This window comes from Portunus trituberculatus, chromosome 25, assembly GCF_017591435.1.
Source record: "Portunus trituberculatus isolate SZX2019 chromosome 25, ASM1759143v1, whole genome shotgun sequence".
Taxonomy (NCBI): domain Eukaryota; kingdom Metazoa; phylum Arthropoda; class Malacostraca; order Decapoda; family Portunidae; genus Portunus; species Portunus trituberculatus.
The window spans coordinates 4,105,001-4,122,500 of record NC_059279.1 but is presented as its reverse complement, the minus strand read 5'-3'; the positions used below and the strand labels follow the sequence as shown (position 1 = coordinate 4,122,500).

General features: G+C 41.7%; 3 protein-coding genes across 7 annotated transcripts in view; all 3 read right to left on the bottom strand.

Moving 5' to 3' along the window:
* LOC123508519 overlaps positions 1 to 1,590 on the bottom strand; it is a 2,671-nt gene extending 1,081 nt beyond the window's left edge. The window contains exons 1-3 of the mRNA XM_045262253.1: positions 1,567 to 1,590; positions 767 to 993; positions 79 to 313 (exon numbers count right to left, since the gene is read on the bottom strand). Coding sequence (XP_045118188.1) covers positions 79 to 313; positions 767 to 993; positions 1,567 to 1,590 — 486 coding nt within the window. The remainder of the gene's footprint in view (positions 1 to 78; positions 314 to 766; positions 994 to 1,566) is intronic.
* Positions 1,591 to 2,839: 1,249 nt separating this feature from the next.
* On the bottom strand, positions 2,840 to 10,309 carry LOC123508589. Of its 3 annotated transcripts, none has more exons than XM_045262364.1 (5): positions 10,158 to 10,309; positions 8,672 to 8,893; positions 7,492 to 7,681; positions 5,964 to 6,089; positions 2,840 to 4,686 (listed from the first exon to the last, which is right to left on the bottom strand). In XM_045262364.1, exons 2-5 carry the CDS (start codon positions 8,841 to 8,843, stop codon positions 4,557 to 4,559), a joined length of 618 nt encoding a protein of 205 aa, XP_045118299.1. In that variant the 5' UTR covers positions 8,844 to 8,893; positions 10,158 to 10,309; the 3' UTR covers positions 2,840 to 4,556. The 3 variants fall into 3 exon arrangements, with proteins under 3 accessions (XP_045118299.1, XP_045118297.1, XP_045118298.1); XM_045262362.1 differs by lacking the exon at positions 7,492 to 7,681 and adding an exon at positions 7,247 to 7,445; XM_045262363.1 differs by lacking the exon at positions 7,492 to 7,681 and adding an exon at positions 7,247 to 7,445 and having other exon boundaries at positions 10,129 to 10,221.
* Positions 10,310 to 14,396: 4,087 nt separating this feature from the next.
* The window catches only part of LOC123508588, a 3,384-nt gene continuing 280 nt past the window's right edge, over positions 14,397 to 17,500 (bottom strand). Inside the window, exons 2-5 of one of the 3 annotated variants that reach the window (XM_045262361.1) lie at positions 16,936 to 17,093; positions 16,240 to 16,420; positions 15,382 to 15,513; positions 14,397 to 14,957 (exon numbers count right to left, since the gene is read on the bottom strand). In XM_045262361.1, coding sequence (XP_045118296.1) covers positions 14,843 to 14,957; positions 15,382 to 15,513; positions 16,240 to 16,420; positions 16,936 to 17,068 — 561 coding nt within the window. In that variant the 5' untranslated portion in view covers positions 17,069 to 17,093 and the 3' untranslated portion in view covers positions 14,397 to 14,842. Of the gene's footprint in view, positions 14,958 to 15,381; positions 15,514 to 15,928; positions 16,188 to 16,239; positions 16,421 to 16,935; positions 17,117 to 17,500 lie in introns of all 3 variants that reach the window. The other 2 variants (XM_045262358.1, XM_045262360.1) reach the window with 2 other exon arrangements.

The window sequence follows — 17,500 nt, the reverse complement described above, 5'->3', positions numbered from 1 at the left end:
CTGAAGGAGTTAATACGAGTGAGAAGAAAGTTTCAGTCTCCCCTTTAAGAGGCAAAAGAAAACACACTCCTCCCTCACCTGCACCGCGGCAAAGGCATTCTCGTAGTCCAGCACGGAGAGCACCGGCGTGGCAGCCTCGGCAGCGCGCCCCACCAAGTCACCCACAGTCTGCATGGCGCGTCCCTCCCGCTGGTCACCTCCTAGGACCCGCCTCACGAAGTCCTCCAGCGGCGTGTCCATGAAGTCTTGCACCGTCCTGGATCCAGTCAGACTCTCCAGCATGTCAGAAAAGTTCACACTGCCTCCCAGGGACCTGTTAGAAGGGTGGTGGTGTTTTCAGGACAGAAAGAGAGAGAGAGAGAGAGAGAGAGAGAGAGAGAGAGGGGGGGGGAGTTTGTATACGAAAGAATTGAAGCGAAGAGGAGTTATTTTAGGATTTTTTACATGGAAAGTGAATGAATGCAAACATTCAGACAAACATTCGTAGGAAAACGTAATAAGTTATGTTAATTTGTACTAACATAGTTAATAGAAGTACTTCGACACAGCTCTTCATCAAGAAAAATAATTTTAAGGTTATTCTGACATGATGAATACTGAAATCGTTAAGAAAACTACTAAAATTCAAACATACATAGAAAAAAAAACTGTTCCCAGGATTATTTTGACATAAAAACCACCTCAGTCGGACACTGTCATGATTTACACACCATGGCAAGGAAACCCAACCCCATGAAAACACTTGAGAAAACTCCACTGATCTTACCGCGCGTGAGGCACAAGACCAGGGAAGATGTCGATGCCGAAGAGAGAGGAGATGGGCACCGCCAGGACAGCAATGAGGACGAAGAAGGCGAGGAGGGAGAGGAGCACGCCAGCCACGGGATTCTCGGCGAGGTAACCTGTGCCGAAGCGTGCTAGATTGACAGGGAGCACCAGACTCATTCCCAAGTCCACAGGTTGAGAATCGGCGTACATCTTGGATTGATATAACTGTGGGAGGGAAGTGAAGGGGTTGTCTGCTTTGTTTATTGGTTACGTAGTTAGTTGGTTTCATACAGACTTCTACATGTTGACTTAACCCCTTCAGTTACATGACGCGTTTTTTTTTTTTTATTCTGCTTATTATTCGGTGATTCTGTACACCTTCAGAAACTTATGTGGGGATTATAATAGTGAAGACTGTGGCCATTAATCTTCTGACCGCAATAGACTCATCCTAATGTCAATAAAATGGTCTAAATGTAAACAAATCTCAATATAGATATATATCTCAGTATTGAAATAGTTAATGGCTTCTTGCAGCTTCCCTTATGTTTTTTGTTTTTTTGTTTGTGGGTTCGTATGCTTGTTAGAATGTTGTATCGTTTGTTAGTTAATTGTATAGTTAGTTTTGTTTTATGCATTTTCATCATTTGTCTGTTTCATTTTCACGATTTTTTTTATTTGTCCCGTTTTTAGCCACACACACACACACACACACACACACACACACACACACACACACACTTACCTTGCTCCTTTCTCTACCTCTGCCAGTCCCCAAATGACCTCCCATACACTCACCTTCGTCCTGACCTCTGATGGCATCTAACAAGGTCACTGAGAGTCTTGTTAGTGTATTTTTTCTCTGCTTTCTTATTTATTTATCTGTATATTTGTACCTATTGTAAGTGCTGCCTAATGATATAGAAGACTCACGTGCTCTCCTTAAGAAACATTGACTGTGGAGTGATAAAATGGTTAATTACTGCCAGGTATCTAATGTTTTATAGTGTTATGTAGTTAATAGTCAACCGTCTATCAGTGCACCTTACCTGACCTCACTTGCCCCGCCCTCACTTGTTTGTCCTCTTAATTAGCAGGTGTACCGTACCTCTACTCCTCTTGATGTTTGGATGATTAATGAAGTTTGTGATGACAGGTGATATAGGAACGCCTTCAAGTGTTGTTGTTTTACTATTACTACTATTATTATTACTGCTGGTACTACTACTACTACTACTACTACTACTACTACTTTTATTTCTACTATATACAACAACAACAACGGCAGCAACAACAACAACCACTACTACTACTATTACTACTACTACAACTACTACTACTACTACAACAATCACTGTTACTAGTACTACTATACTACTATACTACTACTACTACTATACTACTACTACTGCTACTACTACTACTACTACTACTATTGTATTTGAATTGTAGGATAAAAGATGTACTATACAACGTTGTGGCCAATTTTTATCTCTATATCTATTTTTCTATCTATTCATCCATCTGCCAGCCTGTCTTTTATCTATCTATACATCTAAGAGAATACTGTGAACCTCTCTAACATTACATAAGCTATCCCTATATTCCGTTTTCTTTGATGATATTAGCATTGTAGTTCTGTTACGTCTTCTCGATTTCTTCCCTCGTGTTGTGTTAGGAGACTGATGTAATGCTTTAGAACCTTGTGGAGTTATTGGTTCTTATTTCTCTCCCAATGTTGTTCTTTTGAAGATGTGATGGATTGTTGGTGTCTATAATGGAGTTTTCTTTTGTTTTCTTCAGCTGTGTGTGTTCAGGTTTATTCGTTTTCTATTCTCTCTTTTTCCTTTTCTTTTTTTTTTTTCTTTTTTCACTATATTTTATACTTGTTTCGTTCACTAGATTTAGCCAGCTAACTTATACATTCATCATAGTATTCATCTTTCTCTGCTCAAGCTTTTTCTTTTTCATCTCTCTCTCTCTCTCTCTCTCTCTCTCTCTCTCTCTCTCTCTCTCTCTCTCTCCAGCATTTTACGAGAATCTTGATATAGGATTAATTTTTCTTCCTCCATTCAGTTCAACATTGCTTTATTAACGTGGAAGTAACAATTAGTGTCGATCCGCGGCCAGCGAGGACTGATATAAATACAAATAAATACATTCAAGTACATTTACATTAGTAGAAATAAATAAAGACAAATAAATAGGTGAATAAAAATGTGTAAAATAAATTAACCATCTGTGGGAATACGGAGAGGAGATGGAAGTTATGTGAAGAGGAATGAAAATATAAATGAAGTAAGATAATAAATATAACATTCTTTAGCTTCAAAAAAAGAAAGAAAAAAGCTGAAAAATATGGACTTAGCACAAAGATTTATTTATTCCTCGACTTAGGAATAGATAACTAAATGCGCGGCAGAAACAAATGAATGGACAAAAAAAAATAGAATAGGGACGCAACATAAGATCTTACAACCACAAAAATGAGGAGAAAGAAAAGATATGAAAAAAAAATAAGGAAAAGTAAACGAAACACGAAAATGAACTTATTCCTCAACTTACAAAACAAAGTCATTTTTAATCACCATTGTTATTTACGAATTGGGGAAAAAAACAGAAAATGAAATAAGTACGAGGGAAAATAGTTACTCTCTTTCTCAATTTACTAACAATACACAGCCTTTTTCACTGCACAAAGGCAACTAAAGGGCTGAAGAAATGATTAAAAAGAAATGGAAATATGAGAAATAAAAGAATAAATAGTTACTGTCCCCCTTAATTTACTAACAAAACAGTACTTTTTCATTGGATAAAGGCAACAAAGGGACTGAAAAATGACCCCAATGAAATTACAAGACCATTAATCTATTCAGCACCGGGATTCATTTTCTTATTCATTCAGGTTACTATTTGGTGATTTTATACAGCTTCAGAAAACATATGTTGGGATTCGAATAGTAAAGACTCTGGCCATTATTCTTTTGACCTCCATAGACCCTTCGTAATGCAAATAAAATCGTGTCATCATATCTAAAAGTCAAGGTAAAAATGCGTCTCTGTAGTAAAGGGGTTAAGAGTTCAAGGCGTCACTGGGACACTTAGTAGGAATCAGAATGGCCTTGTAGAGTGAGTGATTAGCATGAGTGTCAGTATCTCGGGATCATAGCCTGAATACAGCCAGTCTGTTTCCCAGGTCACTGCACTCTAGCAATGAGTGTTCTTGTGTATATTTGTTTGCTCTTATGTGGGAGTGAACTGGAGGTTAGGGAAGATCAATATTTGTTTTTTCTGAAGGGATTGAGTCTATTTGTATGTACTAGTTGTGGGTTTTTAAGTGGATGTGGTCGAGTCTTAGAAGTGAGGTTTTCAGAAGAGGAATAAGTGTATCTGCATATCGTTGTTGGTTTCCTTAAGAGTGAGTGTAATCGAGTTTATATATATATATATATATATATATATATATATATATATATATATATATATATATATATATATATATATATATATACCATTTGGGCTTTTTTTCTGAAGGGGAATGAGTGTAATTGAGGATGGGAATGACATATTTGGCTTTCATAAGAGGAATGATAAAGAGCTGGATAAAAAAAAAAGACAAGGGAATGACTGACTGCTATAGATAACGATTCTCTTAGGGAGGAATGACTACAGTTAAGTTAATGACTGACTCCAACACAAGAGAAATTAATGCATGTTTTCATTACGGAATTACTATTATATCTCTGGCAGTTTCTCAGATCCGTGTTGCGCGAAACGTGACTGCTGCATTAGTAAACTTCCGCGAACATTGCTCTCAAGATGGCACCGGGGCATTCTGGGTACAGGATATTGCAGTCCTCTCGTGCTTCCCCAGCCAGTAGACCCTCCCAGTTGTCATCGATTTGCGGGAAGACTGGTCTGTGAGGAGGGAAAAGAATAAGCTGTTTTGCTACGCCAAGATACCTGATGCATTATTCCAAGTGCTGCGTGTGAGGAGAGGAAGAATACGTTGACTTGCATACCGAGAGAACATTTTGCTTATTCATTACAGTCACTTTGTGTTAATAGAGGTATGTGTGCAGGGAAACAATAAGTTGCTTTGGTACACGAGAAAATATTATACGTTATTCATATATATCCTCCCTGCTACCATCACTGCGAAAACTTGTATCTGTAAGGAGGGGAATAATAGGTTGCCTTGCATAACGAGAGAACATTTCACTTATTCATTAATACAGGTATGTGTGGAGGGAAAGAATAAGTTGCTTTGGTACAGGAGGAAACCTTAAACGATATTTATACCCTTCCTGTTACCGTCACTGCGAAAACCAGGGTCTGCAAGGAGGGAAACAATACGCTGACTTGTATAGCGACAAAATATTTAACGTTGTATTGCTACACGAGGGACCTTATGCACTGTCTATGTCATCCCAGCTATCATGTGAGGGAAAAATGCCTTGCTATGCTTTACCAGAGAATGTTCACCTCATAAACTGTTTCTTTTATTCTTGCTTCATCTCTCCTATAGGTTTATTGATTTCTATGATGTGTAGCAAGGGATGTGTACTAAAAAGGAACGGGAAGAAGAATGGGAGGATGGAAGATGGAGAGGAAAATAAGAAGAGAGATGAAGGAAAAAAAAAACAAGAAAAGAAACACACCATTAAAAAAAAAACGACTGGAAAAATACGAAAAAAAGCAAGGAAGATTAAAAAGTAAAAGCAAAAACAAATATATCAGAAAATCAACGAGTGATATAGACAGTGTGTGCTGAGGAGAAGAAAAGAAACCAAGAGAAAGTTAGAAAGTTGGAGACAGACGCGACTAAATTGATAAGAGATAAGTAGAAGAGACGAGGGACGGAATACTATAAGGAGAACAGATGAGGGAGTCAGTGCTTGGGGGGAGTCAGTGCTATGGGTGGAGTCAGTTCTATAGGGGAGTCAATGGTATGGGAGTCAGTGTTATGGGAGTCAGTGCTATGGGAATCAGTGCTATGGGAATCAGTGCTATGGTGGGAGTCAGTGCTATGGGAGTCAGTGCTATGAGAGTCAGTGCTTGCGGGAGTCAATGCTATGGGGGAGTCAGTGCTATGGGGAGTCAGTGTTATGGGAATCAGTGTTTTGAGTGCTTATAAAGTGAATACCGAAAGAAGACATGAGATGGTGAACAGATTGACTCAAATAGAAACTCACCTAAGAATCTCCAGGAAGGTGTGGACATATCTGAATCCTGACGTCATGTTTCCCATCTGACAGAGTGACATCTTCCTGCACACTGCGCGCTCCTCAGACGCCATCCTCGAGTTTACAGAATCAATGCTGAAGAGAAGACAGGAGGACATGAGCGGTCTATAGTTAGTCCCGGTATACTCTACATAATCAGCTCTAATGCACGTGTTCTATGGCAAGTGGTAAATACAACTGTTATTAATACCTACCTGATGTTGAAGTATTGGCAGGTGGGTGCCGAAGAGGAGTAAGGAAAGGACTCATTAAAGAATTGAGTTAATCCCTTCAGTACCATGACGCGTTTCCATATTCATTCTGCTTACTATTTGTTAATTTTATACAGCTTCACAAACTTATGTCGGGGCATTAAGATAGTGAAGACTGTGGCCATTAATATTCTGAACTCCATACACCCTTTCTAATGTTAATGAAATAGTCTAATCGTACACAAATCTCAATGTAAAAATACGTCCCAGTATTGAAGGGGTTAAGGACTAGAGGAGGTTAGTGACTCACCCCAAGCCACAATGCGAGTCACCACCAAGAATCATCAAGACTCCCACGAGCTTCCCAGAGTCAGTCCCTCACCAAAGGTTCCCGTGCACGCGGCGTCACTTTCTTCTTTGGCTTCTCGGCTTTATTAGACTCGCACACTGTCGGCTTTAGTTGCGGCGCGTGTGTGCTTTTAACGGTCACTAAATTTTGGATGCTGATTTGCGGCACTGCATAAACCCACTGACTGGCGTGGGTTCTGGTTGACAATGTAATTGAAGGATGTCACGTATGTATCTCCTAGGAAATGTGTTATCCAGCGTTTAGTATAAAGCCTTTGTACTGCTGATGTGTGTGTGTGTGTGTGTGTGTGTGTGTGTGTGTGTGTGTGTGTGTGAGAAAGTGTATAAGTATCATTTATACAGATAGCAAAGATCGAACCCACAACCTTCAGGCAACTGAGAGTCAAGAAGTACACCACAAAGCCACCGGAAAGTTTTATCACTCGATTGAAGATTGACCGAATAACTGACGGATAGACAGACTGAGTGAATGGAAAGACTTAAGGCCCCGGTAAAGCAGATTAACATGGCGTTGAATCGCTTAGAGAACTAGGGGAACTGGGGGAGCTGAGGGAACTGGGATAAGTGCTAAGCTGTGATGTGATTCCTGCGTGACGGATAGATGAACACACAGCGACGGGTGATGCTCAGAAGACGAAGAAGAAGAGTGACGCTTCAGGCCGCGACACTCACCCGGCGAGGGCCCGCTCCAGGAGGCCCGTTGAGGCGCTGGCAGACCTTACGGAAATTAGAATCTGCTCATCCCCCTGCGAGCCCTCCAACGGGTAAATCCTGGTGCCGATGCCCTTGATGAGCTCGGCGATTATCAGCATGGCGCCAATCCACACCCCGGTTAGGACGATAGACCCCGCCACAGCGTGCTTAGTGGAATCTGTTTGAAGGAAAGCGTTTATTGAGAGTGTTCGATGCCAACCTACCTTTCCGTAACCCGCCTGAGCAGATCCGTGGCCTCGATGGTCCCTCCGACTTGCCCCAGTATGTCCCAAGGGCTCCACGGCAGGCTGCGGTTGGACACGGAGGGCAGGAACACAACATAGATGCAGTATATGGCAGCCAGGAGGAGAACTGTCATTGTGCTGAGCTGGACCAGGAACACTCCCAGACCCTCTGTGCAGGGACGCCCGTCAGACACCCCTCTAGTGCAGGAGTTAGCCAGTATCCTCTCTCTCTCTCTCTCTCTCTCTCTCTCTCTCTCTCTCTCTCTCTCTCTCTCTCTCTCTCTCTCTCTCTCTCTCTCTCTCTCTCTCTCTCTCTCTCTCTCTCTCTCTCTCTCTCTCTCTCTCTCTATATATATATATATATATATATATATATATATATATATATATATATATATATATATATATATATATATATATATATATATATATATCTATCCATCCCTCTATCTGTATGTACTTTGAAAAGCTTCCATAGCTTCATCACATTCCAAAGGATCTAATTCACGGGTTCTCAGCCGAGGGTTCGTGAGCCCACAGGGGTTCACAAGATTTCCAGAGCTACATTGATGGCTGATTTAATAACATCCTTTGCAGTACCATTGCATATTGAATTAGTGTTAGTCACTATATTTATATTCTGTTTGATGTCAGATCCCGAGGATTCGGGTAGATGGTTTTATGAGTCAGGGGATTCTTAACGAGAAAAAGGTTGAGAATCCCTACTCAAGTTGAAGTTACATGGATGTTTTAAGGATATTTGTAGGGTTTTAGTGTCAGATTGATAAAATTTCTACATCAACAGCATAAAAAAAAAACTCTTGAGAATCCGTTTAATCATTCAGAATACTGGCCTGAACCGGACCGCTCTCAGCCTCACCACACTCGCACCCAGCCTCACCACACACCACACACCACACAGCCTCACACATACCACACTCAGCCTCACCACACACCACATAGCCTCACACACACCACATTCAGCCTCACCACACACCACATTCAGCCTCACACACACCACACTCAGCCGCACCACACACCACACTCAGCCTCACCACACACCACATTCAGCCGCACCACACACCACATTCAGCCGCACCACACACCTCACAGCCTCACCACACTCACCCACACTTACTCTTTTCTCAAGTTCCCTCACCTGCGTTGCCAACAGTGATAATTCTCTCCTCAGGGTCTATGGCTAATACTTCATCTTGTTCCACATTGGCTTGACTCTCCACTTTGTTCCCTTTGTTCCCTCTGAGTTGTCCCGCCCAGGTTAGCGAGGCGAGGCAGGCCGTCGCCACCAGTACCCTCAGCGTCCAGTGCATCGTCAGGTGTCTCCTAGAGGAGGCTCTGTCAATTTTGCCTTAAGTTTGGTCTGTAGGAAGAGAGGAAAGACAAGAACTGTTGGTTGGGTGAGCTATGTAATTGTTTTGGTTGGGTGAGCTATGTAATTCTGTTGGTTGGGTGAGCTATGTAATTTCCACTTAATTTTGCGGCAAAGAAAGCGTTAAGATCGATTCCGAAACAGTTAGGTCTCAGTTAGGAACAGTTAGGTGTCCTTGATGGTTATTATACTGAGCACCGACCGTCCTTTGAGTGCGGAGAGAGAAAGGAGCGCCTTCATTGTTGATTCCACGCGTGAGCTCAACGGTGGCTGTTACCGGGCAAAGGGGAGAGAGAGAGAGAGAGAGAGAGAGAGAGAGAGAGAGAGAGAGAGAGAGAGAGAAATGCGCCCCCTACAATGTGTTTAATGTTTTCCGGTGTTTGTTGGTGTAATATATTATGAATGGAAATATACACGTAAGCGCGCACACACACACACACACACACACACACACACACACACACACACACACACACACACACACACACACACGAGAACAATGGTATCGCACATTTCGAAATAAAAAAAGTAAATTTAAACACTCAAACAACTAAGATATCTATAAAAAAATTAACAAAAGCACTTTTATATACATCAGCACACACACACACACACACACACACACACACACACACACACACACGGTAGCTCAGTGGTTAGAACGCTGGCTTCACAAGCCAGAAGACCGGGGTTCGATTCCCCTGCCGGGTGGAGATATTTGGGTGTGTCTCCTTTCACGTGTAGCCCCTGTTCACCTAGCAGTGAGTAGGTACGGGATGTAAATCGAGGAGTTGTGACCTTGTTGTCCCGGTGTGTGGTGTGTGCCTGGTCTCAGGCCTATCCGAAGATTGGAAATAATGAGCTCTGAGCTCGTTCCGTAGGGTAACGTCTGGCTGTCTCGTCAGAGACTGCAGCAGATCAAACAGTGAAACACACACACACGAAATTTTTACACTAAAAACTAAGAAAAAAATAGTAATACATTCTAGTATCCATCACATTCTTAAATTTTTATCAGTATGACGCGTTTTCATATTCATTATGCTTATTTTTGATGATTTTATACACCTTCAAAAGTTTGTTGAGGGGAATTAAAATAGTCAAGACTATTTTAAACTTCTAACCTCTATAGACCCTTATTAATGTCAATAATATAGTCTAATCTTACACAAATGAAGGTAAAAATGTGTCCCAGTACTGAAGGGGTTAAACAAGCATTTACTCACAAGCGTTCACTGCCAGTAAGGTAACTCACCTGACGAGACTAAAGGGATGTCCTATATCCACCTGGTGCGCCGATGAAGGAGGCACAAGCTCTCTCAACAAACGTCGGGACGCGATTGGGCAAACTGAGGGGAGAGAGGCGCTGGGTGGAGAGATGCAGGACACGGAGAGACACGGAGAGACTTGACCCACCTACTGATCCTGGCACTCTTTCCCTTATCCAGCGCTGGTACTTCTTCTTCCTCTTCTTCATCTACTGCTACTTCTACTTCTGCTTTTCCTCTGCTTTCTACTTTTACTTGCTACATCTTGTTTTTGTTGTTCTTGTTGCTTTTGTTTTTGTTTTTCGTCATGATCGTCTTTTATTCTTGTCATCATCGTCTTTGCTTGTCATTACTTTCATCATTCTCTCGTCATTTTTTATTGTTATTACTGCTTGCCATATTCTTGTTCTTCTTCCTCCTCTTCCTCCTCCTAATGTTACAATTTTCTTATTTCACTTTCTTATTTCCCTATCAAATCATCATTACCAATCTTCGTAACGTCATCCATTAAAACACGTGTCCCAGATGATGCACTATTTTGTCTGCCTTTCTCCATAAGCGTGTTCTTCTCTATACTTAGCATTTCAATGGCGAGGAACAAATGTTTTTTTATGTCTCACACTAAAAATGAGTGACGAAAAACATGAAAACGAGGAATAAGTGTTTGGCCTAGACTAAAAAATAAAACATGAAAAGGCGCTTGAAAACTACTGATTATCCCTAAGACGTTTAAAATCCATGTAAATCATACGTTGGTAGGTTTATAGATACCGAATGCTTGTTTCAGAATTAAATATATCACTGGAAGTATAAAAGACACTGAAAACTGCAATAAACTTCACTAGAACCTGGTAAAAGTGATGCAGATCAGACGCTGAATACTGACGGCCGAATGTTTTGTTTAATGACGAGATGTGTCAGTAAATATTTACCTTCCCTAGACCCTGTTCAAAGCAGCTAAGATCAGATCACCACACGTTTAGAGGACGACTACAAGTACTTAACAGGTATTCTCTATCTGAAATGTGTTAGAGTATTTTCATTTTTTATTTTTTTTATCTATTGTGAATTAGTTAATATCCCGAGGTGTGTGACAAGATAGCAGGTGCTCTCTCTCTCTCTCTCTCTCTCTCTCTCTCTCTCTCTCTCTCTCTCTCTCTCTCTCTCTCTCTCTCTCTCTCTCTCTCTCTCTCTCTCTCTCTCTCTCTCTCTCTCTCTCTCTCTCTCTCTCTCTCTCTCTCTGTGTGTAGGGCAAGGCGGCATCTGCTTCATCAGTACTCCGCCGGGGAATTAGGACATGCCGATGTCTATTACACGAATGGAATGCTAAAGAAGTCCAAGAAGACTCGCGCTCGTCTCTATTTCACTCATGCATAGCCACCGCTTCTGCTGCTAAGAATAACTGGATGCGCCCGATGCCTCTCCCTCCTTCCCTGCACCTCTCTCCGTCCTGTAATGCTGCTTTGGTGTGTAGATACCTGTAACTCTCTCTAGTGTGGCTCTGTGTTTATCCCTTCAGTACCAGGACACGTTTTCATATTCATTTTGTTTACTATTTCGTGATTTTTTATACAGTTTTAGATTCTTTATGTTGGGATGAAGATGGTGAAGACTGTGGTCATTAATCTTCTGACCTCCATAGAGCATTCCTAATCTGAATAAAATTGTCCAGTCAATACTCAAAAACTCATGAAAAAGAATGGGTCCCAGTAATGATTGGGTTCTCCAGCTCTTTAATTACCAATTCAGCTCATAACACAGATTATTAGTAGACCAGTAGTGTATAATAGTAAAAATGTATTGCCACTGATTCAACCTTATCTCATGTGCGACACGGGAACCAGCAATCAACAGCGAGTCATAAGGGAGCGTTATTCTTCTTATTCAAGTACCAGTGGCATTGCATTTTAAAGCCATTAATACAAATTTTAGCTCAATCCTATAACACAGCAAGCAATAGAGAATCATAAGGTGATGTTTCTCTTCTTTCCACAAACTACTAAAGCAAACTCCTGCCCGATTCCTCAACACAGCAAGCAATAGTGAATCATAAGGTAGCGTTTTCTTTCTTGAAGAGAAACTCGTCCTTTTCTGTGAATTTGCTTTAAAAAATGTTCCTGAGCACTTAATCCCTTCAGTACCATGACGCATTTTAATATTCATTCTGCTTACAATTCGGTGATTTTTTTTACAACTTCAGAAACTTATGTGGGGATTAAGATGCGGGCCATGAATCTTCTGACCTCCATAGACCCTTCCTAATGTCAATAAAATCTTCTAAGCACACCAACAATTCATGATGAAAATGAGATCCAGTTCTGAAGGAGTTAAGATTTGCTGCCATCATTATCCTCATACTTATCACACTTATCCATCCTTTCCAGCTGATTCATGCCTCTGCACTAATCACGTGTGTTAAGGCCGCTCCTCTCACTATCCTTTTTCAGCTGGTTCATGCCTCCGCAGTCCGCACTCATCACGTGTGCTAAGGCTGTTCCTCCCACTACTATCTGTGAAACAATTTTTTTTTCTGCTTCTCTCTTTTTCAAGTGTACTTATGTAGCTTGAAACCATTTGTGTGGCTTGTTCCCTCTTTAACTCAACTTATAGAGAAAGAGGGAACGCAGCATAAAAGGGTGAAAATCAGAGAGAGAGAGAGAGAGAGAGAGAGAGAGAGAGAGAGAGAGAGAGAGAGAGAGAGAGAGAGAGAGAGAGAGTGGAATAATACAAAGAACTGGCAAATGGGCAATAGGGAATCACAAACTAGTATTCCTTTTTTATTCAATCACTTTATGCGTCCCTATATTAGTTCACTCTCTCAGGAAGCTCAGGAGGGATGTAGAATTGACACAGCCATATGATTATTTAGAACCTTGACTTTATTTAGGCAATGTATTTACAAAACTATACAATGACTTTACGTTTTCTTATCTCTTCTCCAGAATAAATAGAAATAAATACTTAACTTTTAGGAAAGGTTTAGACTCACACAAATAACAAGTACATAAAACAAAGAAATGGATTGATTTCATACCTTACAAAATTAGATAACAAAATAAATAACAATAAATACTTAGGAGTTTAACAATTTAACCCAATCACAACAATCTCAAGAACAAACCAATGACAGGAGAGTTAGTTTAAGTAGACAGAAAAGAAATACAACACGAACCCTTTAAACAAAGACTCTGACACAAAAATTAACATGAACACTGCAAAAAATAAATCGTACTTGAATCATGAGCATTATTTCACGTCAGTAAGTCAATAAGTACCAGTCGTCTTGTCAATTCTCATGTCAAACTGTACCAAGTCATGTCACTGCCAGGAAAAATGTCACATTACCTCATTGTCAATCAGTCAGTTCCATTTCGTTCACCCCACCATATATTGTCTTTTTGTATACAGTGTCATACGAACAATCTAGTTTCCTGGTTCGTCTTGTCTTTGGGAGTCTGTCACACTCTTTGGTCAGTCAGTATTAGTAACTTTTATGCGAGATAAGAAGTAGAAGGAAGAAGAGAATCAGGAGGAGGAGAAGAATGAGAATCAGGATATAAAGAGGAGTAGGAGGAGGAGGAAATGTAACGTACTAGTATTATAAGGAAGATCACAAAGAAGAGGATAGAGGAGGAGGAAGAAAAAAAAACTAGACATGATATAAAGAGAATTATACACTCTTATAAAGAAAGGATCAGAAAGGGAGGAAGAAGGTGAAAGAGGATAGAGGAAAAAGAAGGAAAGGCTACACATGAAATAAAAAAAGAATAACACACACTTATGAAGGATCAGAAAACATCAAGGAACACTAAAAGACTTAAATCCTAAATAGAAGAGATGCGGCAAAAAGGAGACAAAAAATAGTTCTTAGTATTAGTCTTCGTCTTTCTGTCAGTCAGGCGCTAGTTGTAATCTTTGGGATCCATCAGTTAGTCAGTCAGTCAGTCGGTCAGTCAGTCAGTTTTGTATTAATTTCAGTCTAGTTCATTTTGTTATTTTGGTCAGGAAATATGTTTTGGTCATAATTATAATATACACTGACCAGTTTGTCATTCTTTAGTCTCTCTCTCTCTCTCTCTCTCTCTCTCTCTCTCTCTCTCTCTCTCTCTCTCTCTCTCTCTCTCTCTCTCTCTCTCTCTCTCTCTCTCTCTCTCTCTCTCTCTCTCTCTCTCTCTCTCTCTCTCTCTCTCTCTCTCTCTCTCTCTCTCTCTCTCTCATGGTTATTTGTCTGTCTATACGTGTTTGTCTGTTTGTCTTTTATTCTTTCTGTATCATTGTCTCTGTCCATTTTACTTTTTTCGTCTGTCTGTATGTTCGTCTGTCTGTCTGTCTGTCTGTCTATCTGTTTGTCTGTACATAAATCTTCTTCTAGTTGTCTTGTCTTTTTGTATATCAACGTAATCATTTCTTTTCGTTTTCTATTTGATATCCGTATGTCTGTCTGTCTATCAGTCGCTGTTTCCTTTCTGTGTCTCTGTCTGTGTCTGTGTCTGTATCTGTCATTCTATCTATCTATCTGTCTATCTAAACATTTCCGTCTATCTATCTGTGTACATATACGAACGCAAACTCACACACTCACTCATACCATCATTAGTCATCAGACACACAAAAACAATAACAATAATCAACATAACAGTTTCCTTAGCACGAGAGAGGGAGGTGGAGGGCTTCAGTTTTCGACCAAAGCATCTTCAGGGCAGCCAGCGAAGAGGAGAGCGCAATCCTCGAGAGCTGCGCCTGCGTACTGTGCTTCTCTGTAATGGTGTAGGCCGGGGATGGACGTGCTGGGGGAACGAAGAAGGGAGTTTTTAGTTACGAGGGAAGGCAGCAAGTGTTGGGGGATTTATAATGTTAGAGGATAAGGAGAGAAATGTTGCGGTGTGAAGGAAATATTATCGAGGTTTGGAAGTTTGAGATTATATGATGGGAAATTGAGGAGTGTTGGATAGAGGGAAAGCAGCAAAAAAGGATGAAAATCAGAGAGAGAGAGAGAGAGAGAGAGAGAGAGAGAGAGAGAGAGAGAGAGAGAGAGAGATAGTGGAATAATACAATGGAGATAAAAGGGACTGTGTATTGCTAATGAAGTTCTAAAAATACGTAAAGTTATAGATATTTCTTTATGAATTATTGTGTGTGTGTGTGTGTGTGTGTGTGTGTGTGTGTGTGTGTGTGTGTGTGTGTGTGTGTGCGCGCGCGCTGTGGTCTCACCTGAGCTGCTGGAGGAAGGAGCCGATGATGGGCACGGCGGAGGCGGAGCGCTGTACCTCACAGATCACGCGCTGCCTGCAGGACATGTCATTCACCTGCAGCATGGAGAAGGTCGCTTCCACGGGGTCGATGCTGTCGAGGACACACACAGTTATCGCGTGGGCCTCTCAGTCACAGCACACAATTAAATCACAGAGGCGTTAATACTCGTTTGAATGGAAACATCAAGATTGTTCCTCCACCTATTGAGTGACAAGATGTGAAGTGATAAAGGTGTTACTGGAATTTTGACAGTGAGGAATGAACTTGTTGTTTGTACTGACCCTTATCTTCAGGGGAAGGTACGTAATCTATAAAGTTCAGATTGGAAGTGCTTCATGCTTCAAATGTCAGGCGGTCCGTGACACGTGACACGCCTTGCTAATAAAGTGACTCACAACATGCAGTTCCTGCCACAACAGCTTCACTTTCCAATGTTTGCTTCCTGGTGACAACAGGAGCAGCAGCCATGACCTACCTGGCTGGTGCTGGCTCCCCTAGTACTTACATGTCGGTGAGGCGGGTTAGCATACTGGCCTGGGTGTCGCGGGCTGGGCGGCGACGGCCTGGGCTACCCTGATACCCTAGCTGTGGGACGTCGTGCCTCTGGATGGGCCCCGGGAAGTAGTCATACTCGTAATCATATTCGTACTCGGAGTCCAGGCGGTCGGCAATGCCGAGAGCGAGCTCCCGGAAGAACACAACAATAGCCACAATAACCGCGCCGTGAGCAGCTATAGGCAGAGCGAATTGCAACTTGCCGAAACCTGTGCGGGGGGAAGCGTCGCCTCAGCCAGGTGGGTTCTCAGACACACTCACCTGTTAAGCGCTCTCTCCAGCAGCCCCATCTCAGTCCCATCAGGGGCCGCCGGCAAGTCCCAAGAAAGACTACGTCTACGCCTGGCAAATGCTGGTGCGAAGATGACCGTTATGAGATAGAACGCCTCGAGGATCAACATCCAGTGTGTGAGCAGCTGCCCGATGAACACTCCAAGGCCGTCTGCCGGGGCACCTGTGTCAGACTCCGCCCTCCTGCACCTCCACCCCTCCACCCCTCCACCCTCACCCACAAACACACTCCTTCCCCAACCGAACACTGCATCACTGCACCACCTCCACCACCACCTCTAACTTATGACTTGTTATCACTGCATTCATAGACATTTGTGCACAGATCTCATGCATAGCAATCAAGTAGCAAGAGGCCATGCCCTCTCTGCCTCCCTCCCTTCCTGCTTCCCTCTCCCCTTCTCTCATCAAGGAAAATCATTACGGTGATAGTGAACGTGTGCCAGTCTCTTTCACCACCTCCATACTAACACATTACCACAACGTGTATGTATATTCACAACACAATCACCACACTGCATCACATCACGATAACAGAGCTAGAGTTGACACAAGAAACACGTGTATTTAATCATGAACTAAAAAATATTGCTACATTTCCAACTCGAACTCAAGGAATACAAATGATGGACAACAAAACTTAGGTGATGATTAAAAACAGCTTACCTTTCTCGTCATTTGTAACGTATCTCGCCTCCGCTTTCATCACTTCCCCGTCAGTGTCTCCGTCAGCTGATACGAGTACAGGCGTGAGGCAAACAAGGCAGACGGCCACCAGCAGGGACTTAGGGGTGTGCATATTGCCGGCTATGTGGGACTAGCAGCTGCCGGACACCGAGAAATAAACCTGAATATAAGGCGTTGTAAATATGAATGAGAAGAAGACCTGGCTACCAAACGAGAGAATAATGTAGTTGCTATTCTATCTTGTCTCTTTGATGAGTTAATAGTTTGAATAAATATAAAGCGAAAGTGTGAATGTGGACGAAAGGAAGACCTGTTTATCAAAGGAGTGATGGAGAAGCCAAGGTTATGAGGAATACTTAATTTATGTACAGTATGAATAAAAATCACGCATAAGATACCAAAATAAGTCAATTACTCAAGATTTCATGACAAAACTGGAAAGTGTAGAATAAGATCAAGAAAAACAGCAATAACAGCCACGCATCAAAACACAAACGTAAAAGCAGCAGCAAATCAAGTGGGGAAAAAAGTAAGAAAAGATTAA